Source organism: Oncorhynchus mykiss, chromosome 8 (genome assembly GCF_013265735.2).
Source record: "Oncorhynchus mykiss isolate Arlee chromosome 8, USDA_OmykA_1.1, whole genome shotgun sequence".
Classification (NCBI taxonomy): Eukaryota; Metazoa; Chordata; class Actinopteri; order Salmoniformes; family Salmonidae; genus Oncorhynchus; species Oncorhynchus mykiss.
This window is the reverse complement of record NC_048572.1, coordinates 16,293,292-16,305,848: the sequence shown is the minus strand read 5'-3', so window position 1 is coordinate 16,305,848 and position 12,557 is coordinate 16,293,292. Positions and strand designations below refer to the sequence as shown.

General features: G+C 44.7%; 1 protein-coding gene across 3 annotated transcripts; it reads right to left on the bottom strand.

Annotated features, from left to right (window-relative positions):
* Positions 1-4,262: 4,262 nt before the first annotated feature.
* Positions 4,263-12,528, bottom strand: bub1 (BUB1 mitotic checkpoint serine/threonine kinase). Of its 3 annotated transcripts, none has more exons than XR_005052791.1 (23): positions 12,297-12,528; positions 12,037-12,096; positions 11,322-11,660; positions 11,206-11,249; positions 11,020-11,099; positions 10,861-10,907; positions 10,583-10,767; positions 10,216-10,352; positions 9,584-10,113; positions 9,332-9,378; positions 9,100-9,219; positions 8,756-8,872; positions 8,438-8,519; positions 8,253-8,328; positions 7,939-8,107; positions 7,622-7,691; positions 6,582-7,459; positions 6,355-6,455; positions 5,991-6,152; positions 5,515-5,672; positions 5,122-5,299; positions 4,926-5,046; positions 4,263-4,800 (listed from the first exon to the last, which is right to left on the bottom strand). XR_005052791.1 is itself a non-coding variant. In XM_036984880.1 (23 exons), exons 1-23 carry the CDS (start codon positions 12,317-12,319, stop codon positions 4,605-4,607), a joined length of 3,906 nt encoding a protein of 1,301 aa, XP_036840775.1. In that variant the 5' UTR covers positions 12,320-12,528; the 3' UTR covers positions 4,263-4,604. The 3 variants fall into 3 exon arrangements, 2 of the variants coding, with proteins under 2 accessions (XP_036840775.1, XP_036840776.1); XM_036984880.1 differs by having other exon boundaries at positions 4,926-5,032; XM_036984881.1 differs by lacking the exon at positions 9,100-9,219 and having other exon boundaries at positions 4,381-4,800; positions 4,926-5,032.
* Between the last annotated feature and the right edge of the window lie 29 nt (positions 12,529-12,557).

Below are 12,557 nucleotides of genomic sequence, written 5' to 3'. Positions count from 1 at the left end.
TCACCAGGTACGTGGGCAACCTTGCGCTCCAGCAGCTCCCTACCTCCGGCAGCGCAGGTGACGGGAAGATTATGGGCAATGTGACCGACCATCAGGCGGTGTTCTCTGGACAGGTGCACCGCAACACAGAGTTCAGGTTGAAGAATAAGACTACAAGGCCAGCGGAGGAGCCGCAGGCTACTGCAGCCGTATCGAAGGACAGCTTACCAGCCACCAGACCTGTGGAGAAGACTACCACCAGCACCGTGCTCCAGCCAGCCGAGACCCACGCTACCAAACCCTCCCAGACCAGACACTCTCTGAACCAGACATCCCCTGTGAGGAGCTTGACCCCGGAGAGATGCTGGCTGGAGGAGAAGGTGAGGAGTAAGTGTATGGAGGTGAAGCTCAAACACTTTCCCGGCATGGTGGCCCAGTCATACCACTCCGCCCTTGCTTCGGCAACCAGCCAGCCAACTAGGAAACCCACCCAGGTGGCAGGAGCCCCCGCTGTTGTTCTGAAACGCACTGCCCCACTCAGACGGCGGGATAAGGTGTTGTTCATGGGCCAGGAGGAGCTCAGGCACCTGGAGGACAACCTGATCATGAAACACATGGAGCACCTTCAGAGGCAGGGAGTGACGACTGCCTCGGCCCCCTCGGCCCACACTCAGGGAGTGACCACCGCATCGGCCCCCTCTGCCCACTCCCAGGGAGTGACCATCGCCTCGGCCCCCTCGGCCCACACCCAGGGAGTGACCACCGCCTCGGCCCACACCCAGGGAGTGACCACCGCCTCGGCCCACGCGCAAAGCTCACACAGCCTGGCTCTAGAGACCTCGACCCACACAGCTACTGTCTCACAACCCCAGCCTGCCCTCATTAAACAGCTGGTGCTGATGAATGGTTTGGAAAGAGGCTTCGTGGAGCTCAAGACCCTGCTGGCTCCACAACAGCACGAGGTGAAACCTAGCTCAGCCACAGCCAAGGTGGTATCCGGACCAGCTGATTCTGCAGTATCATCCAACACTGAGGACCAAAGCTCCAGTGGGCTCCCTCTGCCTCCTTTGATTAGGCTTCCCTCTCATTTTATTTCTGCATATTTTACCTAAAGATGTATTCAGAAGTGAATAGTATGTATTCTTTCTACCAAATACATTGTTTTGCATTTCACATGATTTGACTCTGTTTGTTCTATGAGTACAGTATGCGTCTGTTCCTAATGAATACATTTGGTATGCCTATTGGTTTGGGCTTATTACATTTGGTTTGTTTTAAATACAACATGCATAGTTTAGGCTACAGAAAAAAAGTAAATATCATGGTGCACTGTTTAAAATACACAATGTCAAAACGTGTCTTAGAACAGACACAAGCGAAACACAGCTGAATGGAGGTGAAATGGCAGGGATGTTGATGCTATAATACACTTTACAGTAACAAACTGACATGTTGAGCTATTTTGGTCTGAGGTGGTGCCTCTTGAAGTATTACTGCTGCTTACATTTCCATTGCAGAGGCCTTTTCCCAGTTAGCCTATGGGAATGACACTTGTAGATTCATTCCCCTGTGCTATTTTTCAGTCTATCTATGCTTGCGGATTCCTCTAGATGTCAGAAGAAAGCGAGACTACCTTGGAGACGGGGAGAGCAGAGATACAGAGCTATACTCCCACGCACTGACGCATAGCCCTACATTATACTACATGTCAGGCACATGGAGCAATACAGGAAGGAAGAGAGGAGCACGTGCTAAATTATACCTGAAAACGCTATAATTGGGGTGTTACTATAAATAGTCAGGATGCATCCCAAAATTGCACCCTATTTGTTTTATAGTGCGCTACTTTTTAACCAGGGCCCCTGGCTGCATCACCGCTTTTTATGGCAACTGCTTTGCCTCCGACCGCAAGGCGCTACAGGGGGTGGTGCGGATGGCCTAATACATCACTGGGGTGGAACACCCTGCCATCCAGGACCTCTATACCAGGCGGTGTCAGAGGAAGACCCTAAAAATGGTCAAAGACTCCAGCCACAAGTCATAGACTGTTCTCTGCTACCGCACGGTAAGCGGTACCAAAGTCTGAAACCAACAGGACCCTGAACATCTTTTACTTAAGCCATAAGACAGCTAAATAGCTATTTAAATAGTTAACCAAAAAGCAACCTGGGCTGTATGTATTGACCCTTTTTTGCACTTGACACATCGCATATGCTGCTATTGTTAACTATCTCGTACCCCGTGTATATAGCCAAGTTATTGTTACTCAATGTGTACCTGTCATTGTTTTTTACTTATCTATTATTTCTCTATTTTATTGCTCTCTCCGTTGTTGGGGAGAGTCTGTATGTAAGCATTTTACTGTTAGTCCACACCTGTTTTTTACAAAGTAGGTGACAAATACATTTTTATTTGACCTCCCCAGCCGTGTCACAGTTACAGCTTCTTCTCTGGCAGACAAAGAGGCTGACACTGTCAGACAGGATGATACCTGCTGCACTCCACAAGGTGGAGCTCTGCAGGGTTAAATGGGTGTTTAGATGGCTGCTGAGAGCCCAACTGGGACTGCTGAAGACCAGTGGTTTCTCTCACCACTGTGCATGGCACCCTATGGATGGGCTGTCACTGCTGCTGTCACAGCAATGGATGTTCAACTAACCTGAATATAAGGGGATAATGGGCTCTAGTCAAAAAGACAGACAACTGACATTGACGCTTGTAGTATGAACAGGTTTGCTGGCTGTTCTTCTCATGGAAGCTTCTTATAACAAATAATAATCACCTGCAAGCATCAGATTGGATTTGTGAAATAATTAAACTGTTCAGTCTGAATTAGTCACCTCAGAGTTATTTTTTATGTTGGATTTATGTAGGAAAGTAATGAAGTGTCCTTAATGTGACGATATACCCCATGGATATCTCACTCAATATAAAAATAAATAAAAAAGCAGATAGCAGATAGCTAGTAAATTGTGTTATCGTAAACAGTGCATGTTAAGGCCACCACACAACTACAAACTCAATTTTCAGTTTGTGACATTTAATATCTCACACACCGGAATACACCAAATAAAAAAGTAATTGCCACGATTCATATTCAATGTTATGAGGTTTGTTCTATGTGTAAATCCTCCCTATTCATTAGGGTGTCTAGGTTCTCATTACAAGGTGTCAGATCAGTGGCCTGATCATGGGTCGTGTCAGCCAGGCTAGTATTGATGGTCTCTGATATCACTCTCGCCTGAGGGGATGGTGAAGGAAAAACAGATTGAGGCACGCTTCTATCACCCTTTGAGAGGTTTACTCTAGCGTCCACCCTAAAAGTCTGGTCTGTTTCAGCATCACAGTTCCAGCTGCGGGGAAATCTCAAATCTCTGCTGCGCCCTGCTCTCTTTTCATATCACAGGCTTCTGATTGGCATTGTCAATGTCCCAAATGGCACCCCATTCCCTCTCCCGTGCACTACTTTTGACCAGGGCCCACAAGGGAATAGGGTGCCATAGAGGGAATAGGGTACCATTGGGGACAGAAAAACTGTGACCAAACAAAGAATCTCATTAATAATGCTGAGGACATCAGAGGGCAGAGCTGTTAAAGTGGGAGTCAAACAGGGTGCCTAGCAATGGAATAGACAGTGGCAAAACTAGAGGCACCTCTGAGGGAACTGTACTGTAGAGGCACAGATTGTGGTAATTACATATGTAGCCTGGATCCAAACTGAATTGTAAGAAAGCCTTGTCCAAACCAGAACAGATCACAGGACACCTCCTGGGCAGGACACTAGCCTATCACAGGGGTTCATCACCCAATCCATGTCCTTAATGCCAAACGCCAAGCAGAGGCATCGGGTTCCATTTTTAAGTCTTTGGTATGACTCGAAACTGAATTGCTCCGACGCTTGGAACCAGTCAAGTATTTTGTGCTAATTTCGTACATCACGTCCTTAATTTGTTTTGATCTGTTGTTCTGGTTGAAAAGTCATTTTTGATTGCTATATTCTGCTGGTGCATTAACCTAGCTACTATCATCAAACATCTGGCAATAGGTACTGAGACATAAATAATTGCCTCGCCTTCATTTATCTTGCATTGTAGTATCAAGGGAATACACAACTATATACTGTGTTAATATCAAATACTGTCCTTAAAATTACACACTAAATTCACAAACTAGAGCATGTTGCTCAACTTCTTGAACAAGGGTGACACCTAGTGACATATTTCTGCATGAAGTTAGAGCCAAAAGAAATTCAAAGGCCATGATAAACTACACTTGCAAGACAGAAATGTTTAAAATGTTATTTATTCTTTACAAATTTAAATACACCATAACATCGCCAACCTCACAATTTCTGTTATTTAAATGGACAAATGGTTGTCACTAAAAAAACATTAAAATGCATAAAAGGTTATCACAGTGACCAGACCCGATTTAAGGTCAATCTTTTGTATTTACAAATGGACTAGAAATTCGACTTCGCAGTAGTATCCATCCAGGGTCGTGTTCATTAGGGTTGTTCATAAAGTCCAGATAGTATCTCCCAAGTTCCACTCAGTTTCAGACCGCTTTCTTTAATTGTATACCTACTGAACAGGACCCAGGAGTAGAAAGGTTCTCAGGGAGTTCTATCTCTGTGTCGTCCTGCTCTCTAACAGCTGGATAACCAGGCGGGTCTTCAGTGACGGCAGCTTGTTGCTGTAGTTCTGTTGGAGCACAGTGCTCAGTCTACTGCGCAGGCTCCGCAGGCAGGGCAGGGAGCTGCAGTCAGGTACATTCAGCAGAGTGTGGAAGAACTCTGTCCACAGATCACTGTGGGGATTTCTGGAGGAGACAGACAAGGGGAAAGGTAATATAGTGTGAATTTTAACTATTTGCGGTGGAGTGGAGAGATGTTTTCAAAATAACAACAAATATAGTCAACGAGTTTGAGAGCAAAAAAGGGTTACCTTCTAAATACTGCATTTGTCTTCCACACGCCACCCTCCTGTGTCACTTGCATGTATGTTCCAAAAATCATGCAGTACACCGTTCCTGCTATACCAAAGTAGTCCGTCTAAAACAAAGAAACTTAATATCCTCAAAAGGTATTATCAGACATCCACCATCATTACAGGAGCACGCACACAAACAAGCAATCTTTACCTGGTAGTTCCATGGTCTCCCACTCTGCATCTCTGTACACTGGAAGCCAGAGGTCATACACTTGGCGTTGAATGCCGTGCCCTCTGGGAACAGAGTCATGTCAATGCTCTGACCCAGGTCAATTAGGGAGAGGCCATGATCCAGATAATCTTGGTCAAAATACTTTTTCTCCAGGAACCTAAACAACAACAGGCAAACAATTAAAACAGTTAAGAGGAGACATTGGAAATCCCTGGTAGAGTACTGCATCCACCCACTACTAAATGATTGGAAGGAAAATACTCAAATCAAAAAAGATGTTCCTCAATGAAATGACACAGTTGAACATATTAAGTTTAGCATTTGATACAGGATTCCTATCGGTCTCCTTTACACACTCAGGGACGTCACTACCTCTCTCCCAGCAGGAAGTTGTCTGGTTTGATGTCAGCGTGAACAATGTGGATATTGTGCAGCTGTTCCACCATGTGCAGGATGCAGATAGTGAAGTAGATCACCAGAGGCTGGGGAATCACCTTGTCACGAAGGTTCTTGTACAGGTTTACAGCATTCTAGAGGGGAATAATAAAACATGTTTAACTCCTTTCAGTGCTCTGCTGTGGCCTCTCCTTGGGTGCATCCCAATAAGATCTCCTTTCTCCTATAGTGTAAACTTGTTCACCACTTCCCACAAATCTAAAAGCATTAGATTGATACAGGCATGGGCTAGAGTGAGTTTCCACTATATTTTTTATACCAGTCCTTTCAAATCAGTGAATGGATGTGAAACATTACACACTTTGGGAAGAAAGGGATATCATTGGGAAGTATCCTTGATCTTTAATTGATTGACAAAGTCTGGTGGGTGATGAAGAGGGGTTACTACCCACCAATAGGGTGCCACAGTTGTAGAGCTCGCCCAATAGCACACTACCGTTCTGGAAGAGGTGGGCAGAGTGGATGTTATTAAAGAGGTGGCGCACGCTGGGCTGCAGCCGGGCATTCAGCTGAGAGTTGATGTAAAACTCCCACGGATTGGCTGGTTTCTGCACCTATAGATCAAGAAAGACACATTCAAGCATTGAGAATCAATCACCCAATAGGAGCGCATTCATTGTGAGGGCCAGCTCCATAAAAACATGCCATGTTCTCTGGCCTTAGTAATGGCAGAGGCAAAATAATTACTACTAATTTCATTGAAGGGTCAGGGGAGTCAACTGTTTTAAATTAATATAAAGTCAAGATCCATCTTACCTTTAAAATCATCTTCTCTGAGGTGTTAAGGTCAGTTGCCTGGTAGACTGTGACAAAGGCACCCTGTCCGAGTACACAGTCAACACGTAAGGAGCCTTCACCTGTGTGACGACCATCAAAGCAATTTTCAGATGTCATTTTTTTTTTTTTTTTGGGGGGGGGGGAGGGGGTTGTTTTTTATTTTTAATGTCACTGCTTGTAAACACAAAGATAGACGACTTTCTTACCGATCTTGATGGTCATCTTGGGTGCAATGCTGGGGACTTTGCACTGCCAGGTGATGAAGTTAGGCTGTGAGGTGAGTGGTGTGGACAGCTTGGAGAGCAGGGAGGAAATCAGCTCCTCATCCCAGGGGTCGGAGACCAGCTCTACAGCCGCTGCCCCTTGAGCTGCTGGACTCATGGGAACATCCATGTTCACCTTTGAACCTTGGTCTGGGCTCATAGGAATATCCATTATGAACTTTGATGATGACTGGAATGGACTCATGGTCACATCCGAGCCAAATTTAGGTGGATCTGGACTCATGGGGATGTCCACGGTCTCCAGAAGGATGCTGACTGTTCTCTGACCCTGACGGGCACTCATGAAGGCATCCAAGTCAGGTTCAACCACAACCTCTGGGCTTTTGACCACTAACCAGTCTGACTTGGGTGCACACTCCGGACTCATGGGGATATCGAAGGCAGCCATTGGGGCTTTCTCTGGACAAGTTGGAACATCAAAGTTGGATTTGAGGGCATAGATCTGGCTCTTTGAAATTAATGCTTCTGCCACAGGTGCACGCTGTGGGAGAGGAAAAGCTGGCTTTGAGGACTGCTCTGGGCTCACATAGACATCCCAGTCTGGCTTTGAGGCCTTGGAAGGAGGGCTTTTGGCCACTGCCACCTCAGCATGGGTCAGGGGGGCAGTCTGGTCTCTGAAGGACAGTGCGGCCGGGGCATGATGCTGCACTTCAGTCATGGAGCAGATAGCCAGGCTTCGCTGGGCCAGGGCTAGCCCTTCTCCCACAATGGTGCCCTGCTCAGCAAAGCCCTGAGCTCTCATACAGCAATCCGTGCCAGTCTCAGGTAACCCATCAGGTGGGCTCTGCTCTATGATAGGGCTGAGGAAGGAGGTCATTATCACCGCCATGGAGGCAACTACAATGGTTTGACCCTCACTCTTGACTACACATCAAAAACGTGGACCAACAAACATTCAACGTGAACACATACAGTACACTGCAGTTACCGGTAGTCTACAATAGGGGGTTACTGTTAAGTACCTGAGTTTTGTGGGCTGTCGTAGGAAAGGGACTTCTTCCAGACCCCCAAAGCCTCTGGGCTGATAATTTTCTAGAGGAAAAAAAAAAAAAAAAAAAAAGTAAAGTACTTGCTATAGACAGCATTGTTGTTCTGAACTACAGACACGTTTTGCCAGGTGATTTCTGAACTGCCAAATGGCACCCTATTCCCCTATATAGTGCACTACCTTTGACCAGAGGTCAATGGCACACTATTCCCTATATAGTGCACTACTTTTGACCAGAGCCCTATGGTACCCGTTGGGATGCATCCTGTATAAGCTCAGACAGAGGGCTACCTTGATCCTGATCAAAGTCCCAGGAGTAAGGAGCTTTGTTTTGGAAGGGCGTGGAGACCAGGTGAGCCGACAGTGAAAAGTCTCTGGTGCTGTTGGGGCAGGCGGCCAGGGAGTTGTAGCGTGCTTCCCAAATAGTGCTCTCATCTGGTATCAATTCCGAAGGAGATTCCTGATTTAAAAAAAATGTAAACGAGCAAACACACGAAACGATAAAGGTTTGCATTGTGTACTCAACTTAAAATAACACAACCATCAACAACATTGAGTCCTTGTTGAATCAACATGGGTAAGTCACCAAGTAATTGTGCACTTACATTTTGTTTCCCTGGTTTAGAGACAGGGATTTCTGCTAGGGCCCTTGGTGGCTTTGCATTGTCCACCATAGCAGCACTAAATGGATCAGGAGAAGAACAATAATGCATTGTTAATAAATGTCCTTTGTTGAATTAAAGAGACGGCAAAGAGAAAGGGATGCAGGCGAATAAATGCAATGCTTCACCTGCATTTCTCCTTTATGTCATTCTCATCCTGAAAGATGGCGAAAGGGACTGTATTGCGGGGCTTGCTGAATGACGCATCGCCTCCATTACATAATACAACAAAAACATTTATAGAAAGACCATTTAATTACTGTATGTAAAATCAAAAGGGTGACCCGCCATTATGTGTCGCTTTTATTGTCTGTTGTTGGCTTCTACCTCTTATTTTATTTATTTGTTTTACTGTAAAATGTGATGCGATTTTTTTTACATGCACTTTGACCTACAGTCTGAAACAAAGATTTTGAGAAGTTCCAATCAGATGGGAATTGAATTACCCGTTCTCTGGTAGCCAGCATCAAAAATGTTCTCTGTCTGATGTGGATGCATTGGCATGCTGCGGAACTGGTCCTCCTGCAGGAGTGTTGGAGCCTGGAACATGTCCATGATAGCATCTGGAGGTGAGGGTAAAGAGCGGTGAGATACTAAGGACTCCATTGGTTGTAGCGTCTTTCCCATACACAGGTATGGTAATACATTATAATATATCCACCAAAAAAAGGGACTGGGTGTAGTAGATAGCACCACAGTGGCTTTTCTGCATTTTAGACATCTAAATCACCAATATGTAAACACAACATGGTTTATGACTGAGTCATCAATAAAAGTATGCATTTATCACCAAGTGCCTCCCGTGTGTTGACTGTGGGGGATGGGAGCACCCTGGACGGGGTGGCTTGCCCCAGTCCCAGAGAAGTGTTAGGAGTGATATGGGACACGTTTCCAGCCCCTCCCTGTGACACTGCCAGAGAGAATAGGAGCGAGTGAGGGACGGTGTGATTAAACAATCTTTTAATTCCCATGCGGATTCCAATGAAGGGGATAACGGGCCCAGGTTACGGTCCTTTACTCACCATCTAATTTCACCTCCGACTCAGGAGCGTCACTGACAGACACCTCACTAGAAAAAACAAAGAAGAGATTAGCTTGGAGATGATGAGCGGCTTAATTAAATTAATTAAAAACAAATTAATTAGGTTAATCGCTGAGGCGTTTCACTCTGAATAAGCAGCAGCATAAGATATGTAATTAAGTCTGGTTGGGAACAATTACACATCTGAAAAACCAGAACCAATCTGGAGACATGATGACTCATTATCACTTACTGATGATCGCTGCCGTTGTGCTGCTGGAAAATGCTGCTGAGGTGAGAGTGACCACCCTGATTTGGAACTCCACCAAGCTGCACGTCAGATCTGTAGGCTGCTGGCTTCTGTGGGGCCGACCCAAATGGCTTAGAGTTTTGTTCTGGTTGGGGCTGAACTAGAGAAGCTTGTAGAGAATATGCCTGGGAAGCGACTGCAAATGGTTTTGGAGCTTTTGTACATTCACACAAGTGACCCATTGCTGCTTCTGGCATGTGGAGGGAGCGTCTATGGGAGGTGTTTACCTCCTCTAACTGTCCAGATGAGGAAACAGATCTCTGTGAGCGCAGAGTGTCTGTAATGGGAGCCCTGAGATTGTCGCACTGAAGGTGTGTCTCAGATTCCCTAACCAAGCCTTGTCTGGGGTCCTGTCCACTGTTCAGTCTAAAGCCTGGAGTGAGTTTGATGCCGAGGTTGCTTGAGAGTAGAGGTTGCCTTAAGGAATGTTGGAGGAACTCAGGATTCAGGTCTGTTGCAGGTGTGCAGAGTGTCTGAAACAGAAGTGTATACCAATGTTTTTTTTTTTTTTAAGTGTACGAGGAAAACTATAACAGAAACGACTAAAGATAAAAAGGCAATGTGTTTTCTCTCACCTGCTGCACTGGTAGAACACTGGCGGTGCTTCCCTGGCCTGTAGAGCTCACACAGAGATTACTCTCCAGCTCCTCCAACAGCCGGTTCATCCTCATTACCTCCTCCTCCTGCTCTCTAACCAAACTCTGACGTTCCTCTGGTAACAGAACACAAAGAAAACGTTGGTCAAAACCCACAATTAGCCCTGTGGTAGTGAGCTATGCAACCAGTTGTTAATGCATTTGATTTAGATGAAGGGTGTCTAAAGGATATCATGTGGCCTGTTCATATCGATGTCTTTGACTACACTAAAATCCAGCCATACATTTCTTCTCTTTAGAGGAGTGTGATGGAACAGCGCTGGGTTAAGAAGTCATATGATCCTACCAAACTCTCTCCGTTTCTTCTCTTGCTTGCATCTCACAAAGTATCGTCTGGCCCTGACCTCCTCGAAGCATAGTTCAGACCCGTCGCAGACGAGGTCTTCCGTACGGTACATCGACACTGTCTGCAGGCTCACAACCGGGCCTTGATTGGGTTTATTTACCACCACATTTTCAGACCGGGAGATTCTGTGGTAGAGTAATTTCATTAGAGGTAATATAATGTAACGTTTCGAAAATAAGGGACAAGAAGAAGAATTGGTATTCTGTCTAGTGACTTACATGCGAACAGTTCTGTCTGTAGGGAGTTGGAACAGACGTTCAAGGTCCTGTGGCAAAAAAAATAAATCATATTGATCACTTTCTATGAACAACACATGAGAAACGGCCACTAACCAATGTATACCAAGTTTGAAGCTACAAAAACTGTTAGTAACTCACCTTGCACTGTGGGCTGGGCACTCTGTGGGTATGCAGCTGATTTACCAAGTTGGAATTCTGAAGAGGATTCCGTACAGCTTCTGTTTTCATAAACACAGATTAGATAGTGGATACATTAGTTTCCTTTGATAATTTCCACAGCCAAAGATCCGGTCCAGAAGGAAGAAATGCACACAAAAGTCTCACCTGAAGCCCCTGCCCCACTTCCAGAAGTCCTGGTTTGGAACATTCTGTGAATACATTAAAATGTATCAACAACAGAAACATCAACATGGAAAGGTAAACGCAATAATTCAAGTTACCTGTATTGCTGAAGGACAGTGCCAGTTGGCTTAGCTTGGTTTTCAATGGCTCTCTGGTACACGGCGTCAGCTTGTTGAAGCAGGCCCTGCTGCTCAAACTGTTGAGCCCACGCCACATAGAGGACTGCATCCCTGGTGCCAATGCCCTTACTGTATATGTGGCTGTATAGTTTGATGGGCTCATTGTAATAACTTGCACATTTAATGCAGTAGTTTACGTATCGGATGTCATTGGTATAACGCTCTTCTTGGAGAAATCTTTGTACTAGACGATCTAGCACAAGAGACATCGCTTTGGAGTCTTCAGCAGGTAGTCTCTTCTCTAGATATTTTATAAACCTGAAATAATGTAAATGGTAAAGAGTTATACACCAACAAATTTAAGCTGGACAAAAAAAACATAGATGACTTATCACAATCAATTGCTTGCTTCATCAGTACTTAGATTTCGTTTTTTTTTTTACAATGTTATATTCCTCTCAAACCAAATGCATGTGAAAATGTCAAATCAATGCCAGATGAATAACCATTCATTGTCTACTTTTCGTTGTTGGCCCCCTCTGAAGGGCCAATAACAAAAGGTTGCTGGATCGAAACCCAGAGCTGAAAAGTTAAAAATCTGTTGTTCTGTCTCTCGGCAGGCCGTCATTGTAAGTAAGAAGTTGTTCTAATTAACCAAAGGTTACACACATTGCACAATGCATTGACAAGTTACCTGTCCCATGGATCGAGTGGGTCGTCTCCGGTATAGTTGTTTAAGCTTTGCTCAAAACTCCTGTAAAACCAAAACATTTGTTTATAACCCTGGTATCAAAGAAACATATATAACTATCAAAATGTAATATTATTCACACATTTTTGGGAGAAATCATTACTTAGTTAGATAGTTATCTTATTGTCAATAATTTGCGTTAGTTGGTTGGGGAAATCAACAGTTAACGCGTAGCTAGTTCGCTAACTAAAATCGGAACTTACTGTAAATGTGAACCAACATCCATGGTGTAATGAACAACACATTTTATAACAATACAAATACGAGCAATTTACAAGCAAGTTAAATTAATTAATTGACAAAATTAATTTTAAAAAATGGCTCCGCTAGATTCATTCACAGCTAGCTAGTTAGTTAGATTAGCTGGTACATTTCAAATTGCGCGTTTAGCTGGTACGTCATCAGTAAGCACGGCGACCAATCCGAATGTAGCCAATCAAGCGCCTTTGGAGCGAGAAAAACGC